The sequence below is a fragment of the Chinchilla lanigera genome, unplaced genomic scaffold (genome assembly GCF_000276665.1).
Source record: "Chinchilla lanigera isolate Chin_1 unplaced genomic scaffold, ChiLan1.0 scaffold00008, whole genome shotgun sequence".
In the NCBI taxonomy this organism is placed as follows: domain Eukaryota; kingdom Metazoa; phylum Chordata; class Mammalia; order Rodentia; family Chinchillidae; genus Chinchilla; species Chinchilla lanigera.
This window is the reverse complement of record NW_004955409.1, coordinates 4,886,194-4,895,867: the sequence shown is the minus strand read 5'-3', so window position 1 is coordinate 4,895,867 and position 9,674 is coordinate 4,886,194. Positions and strand designations below refer to the sequence as shown.

At 42.2% G+C, this 9,674-nt stretch overlaps 1 protein-coding gene across 2 annotated transcripts in view; it reads right to left on the bottom strand.

Annotated features, from left to right (window-relative positions):
• Positions 1-7,380: 7,380 nt before the first annotated feature.
• The window catches only part of Cops2 (COP9 signalosome subunit 2), a 28,517-nt gene continuing 26,223 nt past the window's right edge, over positions 7,381-9,674 (bottom strand). For both annotated transcript variants that reach the window (XM_005376679.2, XM_005376680.2), the window contains exon 13: positions 7,381-9,245. In XM_005376679.2, the coding sequence (XP_005376736.1) occupies positions 9,101-9,245 (145 nt within the window). In that variant the 3' untranslated portion in view covers positions 7,381-9,100. The remainder of the gene's footprint in view (positions 9,246-9,674) is intronic.

Here is a 9,674-nt window from a genome sequence, read left to right as displayed (position 1 = left end):
ATCTTAGAAAAGAAATCCTGTGTTGTCTTTGCCCTCAAGAAATTTACAACTTGGCAGAGTAGATGGAACTAAACACATAGTGAGCAAAAGTCTCGAGGTCTCAACAGGTGACACATGATAGTACTGCGGTTTGAAATGGCGAACTAGAGGCTGTGGGAATCACTGGTTTTTTTGTTTGTTTGTTTGTCTTTTTGAGACAGGGTCTCCCTATGCAGTTCAGGCTGGCCTTGAGCTCACTTTGTAGCCCAGGCTGGTCTCAAACTCCCAATGATCCTCCTGCCTCAGCCTCCCGAGTGCTGGGATTACAGGCATGCGCCACCATGCCTAGCGAATTGGTTTTTGTTGAATGTTGTATGTCTCTGGTACTGTTCTAGTTATAATAATAAGCAAAAAAAAAAAAAAAAAAGGTAAAATACACAGTATATTATATGGCAGCAGTGGACAAATAAAGCAGAAAGGTGAGACCGGAAGCTGGGTGGATGGGTGCGCAGTAGAAGAGCGTGGCTAGTGACTGTGTCTCTTCAAAGGTGACTTCTGAGGAAGTGCTGAGGAACTGAAGGAGTCAGTCATGCCCTTTCCTGTGGAAACAGTTTCCCAGCCACCCGAAGCAGAAAGTCCGAGCAATGGCCAGGGGAGGAGGCGGTAGGTTAGAAGCGGGGGAGCCGAGTCACTCCCTTCCCTCTGTCCCCTGTAAACGTCACGGCACCCTGCTGACCTTCCATGCGTCCAAAGTCCTAAGCCAGGGAAGTAATGTGAGCCACCCCAACGATCACTCCTGTTGAAGTTTAGGGGGTCGTGCAGGCTGCTGACCTCAGTGAAGAGAGAGCAGGAGGCTCCTTGGGCCAGTGGAGTCGGACCCTGTAACTCCAGGAGCCTGAATTACAAAAGTCCTTTTGGCCTGCTTCCCCCTCCTGCCTGATCCTGCTGTTGCCCCGAGGTCTTCAATAAACTCACTACCCACTGTTAGTTGTACGCTGGGCAGTTCTTTCCTTGTCATGCACAAGAACCTGGACCATCTTTGGCCCACTCAGCCGCAGCATCACTGCCTGGCGGGTTGGGAAAGGAGGATGAAGAGCCATACCTGACCAGTGCAGGCAGTGCCAGGAGGGGGACAATGAGTTTGCTAGGGGCTGTAAAGGGAGCTGAAATCAGAACAATTTGGAGTTAGCCTGTATATGAGTTTGCTGGGACCACCATGAGTGAGTACCATAGACCAGTGGCTTAATGGAAGCTTTTTTTTTTTCACAGTTCTGGGGGCCAGAAGTCCCACACCAAGGTGCCAGTTGATTTGGTTTCTGGTGAAGGTCTCACTATGTCCTCACATGGCTTTTCTCCTGCAAGGCCATGCAGAGAAAACCTCTGTCTCTTTTCCTTTTTTTTTTTTTTTGTTTGTTTTTTTTCCAGTATCAGGAATCGAACTCACGACCTTGCGCTTGCCAGGCAGGCACTGTGCCGCTGAGCTAAATCCCCAGCACCCCCCTTTTCTTAATAATGGCACCAACACTGTTGGGTGGGGGACCCACTCTTATCGCTTCATTTTACCTTAATTACCTCCTTGTAATAGTTAACTGTGTGTCAGTTTGAGTAAGAAATGCCCAGCGGAAGGCTTAGCACAGTTCTAGGTGTCCTTGAAGGGATTTACTGAAGCTGGGAGACCCACCCTGGGTGTGAGCGGCGCCAACCAATAGGCTTGTAGCCTGGAGGAAACGGAAAGGGAAAAGAGGAAGGAAGGCTCGCTTCTGTTTCTCTGGAGGAGCTCCAGTCTTACCTTCGCCGTGGAGTCCATCTCCTGGCTTCCAGCATAAACCCTTGAACTTCTACCACAGATCCTTCGGCTTCCTGATGAGGACTGCACAGCACTCTACAGTGAGCTCCAGCTTTGTCTTCCGACTGGATCCTCTGGATCTCCAGCGCAGAAAGCCCTTCTGCGCTCTCCGACACCTCACGCTGTGGCGGCCACTGTAAGCCACCTTGTGAATGGCAAGGGTCGCTCGCAGTGTGAGTCTGGGACAGAAGAAGACCGAGGAGGGAGGAGGGAGGGCCAAGGGCAGGACAGGTGAGAGAGGATGGAGGGGAAGAGCCCCGAGATCCACCCGGGAGAGGATTTGGGGTCTGACGGGACTTGAGTTTCTCTCCGACCTCTTTCTGGCCGCCAAGCAGTGCTCCCCACCTCTTAGACACAGCTCGTGGGAACACACGACGCCGTTTCCTCCTAGGTTTCACAAAGAAATCCGTGAACGTGAACTCCTGGCCATTGTCAACTGGCTTTCACCGGGACGGGCAGGGTCTGCTGAGCCTTCTACAAGGGAGGGTGGGGCTGAATGTGGGCCGCATGACTTAGAAGGGAAGTTCGAAAGAAACAGACACAAGGTGGGGGAAAAAAGGCAATCCCACAGAATACAGGGATGGTGTGTACCAAGGACAAGGGCAAGTGGTGGGGAGAGAAGGAGTAAGGTCTTTTTTTGCTGTTTTGAGACAGCGTCTGGCTGTGTTGTCTAGGCTGGCCTTGAACTCACTACACAGCTCAGGCTGGCCTCAAACTCATGGTTACCCTCCTGCCTCAGGCTCCCGAGGCCAATGGATCAGATCTTGTGTAAGAGTAGGAATACAAGGGACAGAGGTTCACGTTAGACCTCTGGAGGAAGACAGGCCTCTGTCTAGACCTCAGCATCTCCACCGAGGGGTGTGGTTAGAGCACATAGTTCAAGCTTTCTGGGCCTGATTTATTAATTTAGAGGAAAAAAACAATGCTCACCCAAAGGGGCTGTAAGGATTGACTGAGATAATGCATACGACGCGTTCTGCGTGGCTTGGTACATAGTAGGCCTTGCAATAATTAACTGCTAGTTATTTAAGGGCCCAAAATAAAAAGGTTCACCTAAGCATGAAGTTTCCTACAGAGCTTATTTCTAGGCAGGTGCTTGTGCCGCTGAGCTACATCCTCAGGACCTTATTTCTAAAAATGCAGCTTAAAGGTCTTGAGAATGACGGGCGTATCACGGTCCAAAAAATTGTAGCTGAGCAGCCCGCTGGTGAAAGGCGCTCCCCACAATCCCGTTCTTTGTGAGGCCGGGCAGGAATGCAGGAGCGCTGACGGGAGTCCCACTCCACGTTTCTGACCAGCAGATGCACGATGACATTTCCCCAAGACACTCGCTGGATTTTTTTCCTCCAAAGAATGAGTCATTCTTGTGAGCTATTGTTTATTGTGCAGCTCTGTGTGCCTGCCATACATACTGAAACAAAGGGCCACTTTCAAGGCACTTTATGTTGCAGGCAGGAACAAAAGAATATACTGCTGTGAAATGCCAGCCTGCATTCGGAGCCCTTGTTAAAAAGCAGCTTAAAATACACACAGTAGCGACAAAGCGAGCGGGAAGACGTCCAGCCCGGCCCCGTTTGTGTAAAAGTTAAATGTCTTCATACGCATGGATAATTTCTGGAAGGGTAGACAACCATCTATTGGTAGTAACTTTGTACCTAAGATCAGGATTTTTTTCAGCTGATTAAATATCTTCCTGAAGATCCTTGAAGTTTTTTTTTAACCATTTTTTTAGTCCACGTTTGTAGCACGATTACATTTACTGTGGGAGTGGGTGCGCGTACATAACACATCTTAATTCTCTTCCCTCCCTTCCTAACTGGTCCCCTTCCCATTTGCAAAAGCTCTATGTTCATTTTTCAGTTTTTTCAAAGAGAAAATAAAAATAACAAATCTTTTTTCCCCCATCCCCTTATCCCCTTCCATTTTTGTTCACCCATCCATTTAAAAAAGATCTTCCTATTTATCTTCTATTCTGCTCTCATGCATATGCATATGCATGTTACATATCTGTCCGTATCTGAGCTCCTCACAAAAGAGAAACAATGTGAGTTAAGCCTGTGTGCCTGTCTTGCTGAACACCATGTTCTCAAGCTGCATCCATTTACAACTACCCTACAGAACCTCGTTTTTTTCTTGTGACATAGTACATAGTCAAATTTGTGTCACTTACGGAAATGAAAAAAACATGCGTTGCATTATTTCTTCAAGATATATACATATCTAAGTAACATGGAAAGGAACCTGAAAACATGCTGGGATGCCACACACGAAGGCCTGTCACTTCCAGTTCTCTATAACTGAGGTTAACAGGAAGCACTGAGGCAGGAAACCGGCCCAGAGGGTTGGGGCTAAGATAGCAACGCACAGACCATGGGACACAGGTGCCTTGCGCTCCGGCCCTTCTGCGCCACATGAAGGGCCTCTGTGCAAACTGTAGCTACTTCAGTGTTACTTAAAGTAGATGCACAAAACAGTATTGGAAGGCTCAAATAACAAGGGTCAGGTAAACATTTTAACAATTAGAAAATTTAATGAGTAAGCACGCTCAAACGTCTGACAACTTCATGGGATGATGAAAACAATGCTTTTACTCTAAACATATGCTGTTCAATAAAACGAAGTTTACAAACTGATTTTAAAATGACCTTATTTATTTCAGAATTAAATGATGAAAAGAATTCCTCTAAATTGGGACAGTCCTCCATTTGAAGCTGTCTCAATGCAGAAGTTACTGCTGCCCTGGCAGTTCTCATGAAACCTGTCCAACACATAGACAAGTGAGAATAGGAACAGGAAATGGAAGAAAAGAATTAGCACGATGGGCAAGGGAGTGAACTTTGTGTTCCCCAAGAATGTGCAATGCATACACATCCCCATGGTGTAGTACTGGCTAGCCGTCCACGTGCGAACTTTCATCCAAGCTTGTAACTTAGCATGAAACAAAGTTGGTTCTAAACTGGGTATTTCAGAATTGATTTTTTTCTTGCCTGTCACAGGGTTTTATGGAGAGTTGGTATCTACCTCTCATGCTATAGGATTCCCTGATGGAAGATTTTCAGTTTTCCCAGGTTTTTAGACAATACTTGACAGTAAAAGGGCAAATATTTAGAGAATCATACAGTGTTTCCTTCGGGGACATTACAAAAGTCAAAATAAGCAAGATCTTAATCTCTTAAGGTTCAAAATCAAGTGATACTAAATTTTGAGAGATGTTTAGAATTACTGATAGCAAAGTCTAATTTGCAGTGATTATAAAATATAAATCCTCCAAATGGTATTAAAACTAGTGTTTTCTCTGAAATTCTAAAACCAAAATTCTTTCAAATCTTACCCAAGAGAAATAAATATCTGCAATTACTGGCCAACCCCAGTCGTTAAAGGCCCACACAATTTATACCATAAAATTTAATCTTGAGTTGAATAGATCTTCTGCTATGCCTACAGAAAGGAAGGTGTTATAAAGTGCTACTTATAAATGTATGAAAAATATATAGGCTGGTGTCCTTAAATACAAACAAAATAAGTACTCCCTCAAACAAGGCCAATTTAAACTTTGATCATACAAATAAAGAGCAAATAGTTTGAGCTTCAAGTTCTGACAACTGAAAATGTCTCTTGTTCTATGTACCTGGATGGTGTTAACAGTTAAATGTAAATTTGTTACGTATCTCAGTTTAAAATTTTTAACCTGCTTCAAGCTAGCAATTATTGAGAGTAAAAATCCCATGTAAAGAATGAAAGCCATAGATTTATTTGTTTTATACGGCCAAGTCTCACTTTAAAGATCTGAATCAAATCAAAGAATTACAGGTTTATTTTTAAACAGGGTCTAAAAGAGCTTACCATCATTTTTTAAAGCCTTGGTGAAGAAATGATTAGAATACTTCCCAACTTCTTGAAAGAGGTAAGAGGAATCCACTAGGCAAACACCTTTTTGTCTTATGGACTAGTTTGACTAGAGTTCTGTCTCAACATAACCTGTGATATGCTGAAACCTCTGCCTCCAAGACAAGAAACATGAACTTATCTGGGTCTACTGAAGTATCAGGACTATTGTTTAAAGAAAATTTCTACCACTGTGGATATTTTATTTTTTGTCTTTTTGAGACACGGTCTTGCTATGCAGTTCAGGCTGGTCTTGAGCTCACTTTGTAGCCCAGACTGGTCTCGAACTTGCAAGGATCCTCCTGCCTCAGCCTCCTGAGTGCTGGGATTACAGGTGTGAGCCACCATGCCTGGCCCATTGTGGATAGTTTAAATATTAAAAAGTTATTTTTCTTAGTGTGAGACAAACTTATACTTTTTTTTTTTGAGAATGGATCTCACTTTGTATACAGGCTGGTCTTGAACTATGTAGCCCAGGATGAGCCTCAACCTTGCAGTGATCCTCCTGCTTCAGCCTCCGGAGTTCTGGGATTACAGGTATGAACCCCCAGGCCTGACCATGCACCTTATATAAGGTAAGAAACAAAGGACAGCCCATTTACAATAGGCTCCACGCCTGCTGTAAAATTAGGTCCAACATCTTGAAGGATACACTATCGCCAATCGGCCTTTAGTTAGGAATGACTCAGGAATGAAAGCAATACTTGTTTTTAAACAAGTACTGTACTTATTTTATCTTAAAGAATAATCATTATTCCATTAAGATGTGGATAAGGAGGAACTTTCAATCAAAAACTTTAATGCAAAAGTAAGAGCAAGTAACAGAAATCCAACTCCTGTAGACAGCATCTACCTGCGGCAGCCAAGGGCTACTGTGCACTAAGTTTAACCTGGCTTAGAGACAGAGAAAAAGAGATCAACAGCGCAAAATGGTGTAAACTACTCACATAGCTTTGACAGAAGTGGGGAAGAGTCAACTACTTGATAAATGCTAGTAATCATGCTCCTTCCCCTGCTCACCAAATGTTTGCTTCCCTTAAACTCAGCTATATTTTCATAAGTACTAAGTTTCCAACCGTACAATATTTGATACATAAAACACAGAAGTGTTGAAAAAAGCTTAGTTTAAGTTAGACTGTTAAGATATATTAAAAGAAAATACAAAAAACAACTGTGTTCCAGAAGAAATGTGTTGAAGGACTTAGAAAAAATCTAGGGAATGTTACAGTAAGTACATCCTGTGCAATACAAAAACATCTCCATTAAGTTAAAGGTTATGCGATAATTTTAGATACTAGTATATACTTGGCCCAGTTTAACAAAGGACAACAGGCATATGCTTTCTCTCCACAACCCAGAAGGCGCACTAGTGCAAGCAGCAGAGACAGCACAGGACAGCTCAGGCATTTTCAGACTCAGAGGGTAAGAGTCAAACACATCCAAATCCTTTGCACTCCAGTTCCAAGAAATTCAACGCTGAACAGGGCTTTAGCTTTCCAAGGTTATCACATGCACACATATTTGAGTACAGGCACAGAAACTTGTCATTTTTATTTGGGTAACAAAGGGTCTCCAAATTATATTGAAAAATAAATCCTAATTAATAGCACTCCTGTAAAAAAATTTTAGCACACTTTTCACAAATGATGTAAAAGAGAAGAAAATACACATTTTTTATCTTAAACTTTTTATTCCCTATCATAGACATTAATTTTGTCTTTCGTTGTCCTTCAGTTTTCTACAATTTCCAACTTATACCTGTGTTTAATACTGCTAGGTCTGCTAAAGACATGAACTGACTGCTTTCCTAAATCTAAGGGTTATATAGTTTTAGTATAAATATATATCACATATTTTCGTAAAATTTTGACAAAACCGAATAAGCATGCCTTGTTTTAAGTCCATGCTCCTTCCACTGTTTATAAAATCTGATTTAATGATCAAAAATTCCTGGTGGTCACTCTTCAGGTTCAACAGTCTTCCTTCTGAACTGCCACTCACTTTTTACATAACAAGCAACAGAAAAACCAAAGAAATTACACTAACCTTAGTTCTGCCTTTGACACTAGACAGTAACGTGAGCTTGTTTTACAATGAAATACATCGAAACCCAGTACACTCAGCGGAGCTCCTTGGAGGCAGTCACCTCGGAAGGCTGGTCCACACTCAGCCGCACCACCAGTGCACAGAATGCCTTGCAGACTCAGGGCTGCCCTCGAAGCCAGGCGCATACTCCCTGCACGGCCTCAAAAGTAATTTTCGGGAACTGTCACCTGGCGCCAAATAATGGTAACTAAAAGTAAACTTGGCAATGCTGCCTCTTCAGAAAACAATGTCTAATCAAAAAGTTACTAGTGTGCATTTCTTAAAGTAACTTTGAATAGAATTCTAAGAGAGCAAACCCGGGAGATTTTGGGCAATGGTAGATTGCTGGCACTGGAAAACAACCTTCCAGCACGATCGCTATGTAGGGTAACATTCATTTAGCTGTCTAAATTCTGGCATATTTGTTTAAAGTGACATTCTGAGCGTTAAAACTATTCTTTTAAAAAGGAATACCATTCTTTAAAAAAAAAAGAATTTTATTCCTTTAAAGCATCACTGTCAAAGTAAGTGTTCTGTTAGAAAGTAGTTCTCCTTATCAATAAAGACTACTTTAAAAATCCTGAAAACAAATAACTTATTTGCTTCCAAGCTTTTTCATCATTAAATGAAGATAAAATAATTTGAAATTTCTAAAATACTAAAAAACAAAACAACCCCAAATGTAATAAAAACACATCAAGAACCAAGCTACAATTTCTGAGCTGCACTGTTTATTTTGCTGCTTGAAACCTAAGTGACAGTGTGCCACTATAGTACGGGGTTTCATCTAAACCTTTACTACACTGCAGGTACAGAAATATACGGACACATTTCTGGAGAATTGACATTTTGCAAAATGCAGCAAACATTTTCATTTATACATGAGAAAAGGAAGTGTTCAAAAGGGTATGCATTTCAAGTTATTGCAGGTTATTTGTGAGAGAATTTCTGCAGGTAAAACATGTTTAAATTTAACCAACAGTAGCGTGTCAGTGTATTTAAAATCATGACAAAATCTTCTCTCTGGTCATGTTGCCCATGACAAATTACTATGATGTTGTATGTTTAGGGCAAGATGTCAATACAGCATAAATCCCATGGTATTTTGGTTTTCTTCTGGAGATTAAAGCTGTTTTTCTTGGGATAAATGCAGCAGCAAAACATAAACCAGTTGATCAAAAAAGCACTTCTGCCATAACTCCAATAATTTTCAGGACACATCAACCAACAGTAGTTTTGCCATTCCCAGTTCTCTTAAGGATTACAACTCTGCACTTAAGTAGGTCTGTACGAGCTTGCTCTCCATTAAGCCAGTTTGCTGACTACAGCCTGGTTGAGAGAATTTAGCTGGTTGGTCCATTTATCTAGTGCAGTGTAGCGGGCACCGCCTCTCTTCTGATGATCCAGTTCAAGGAGCTGGTTGACTTGATCAATTCGGCCATGGATAGTGCTGGAAATAAATGAGAGAAAATGTGTGTACAAATAACTTTACTAAGCACAGATCCTGAACTAACACTGCACAGAACATGCTCACAGTATCAAATACATTCAAAATTTAAAAACTATTGCCTATGTTAAAAACAGTGGATTCAGCTGGGCATCGTGACCCATGCCTGGAATCCTAGCACTCGAAGCAGGCTGAAACAGGAAGATTTCAAGTTGGAGCCCAGCATGGGGAATTTAATGAGATCCTGTCTCAAGGGACGGGGGAGGGAGTGTGCTGGTGAATGTAGCTCCACCCCTCCCCAAAAGACAGTTAGTTATAAAAATAAACCAGATTTTAGCTACTTTTCATGATTTTCAGAGAAAGAATCATCAGGCATACATTTACCTAATTATCAAGGGCAAATGTTGCAAGGCTTTAAATAACATATGGTTT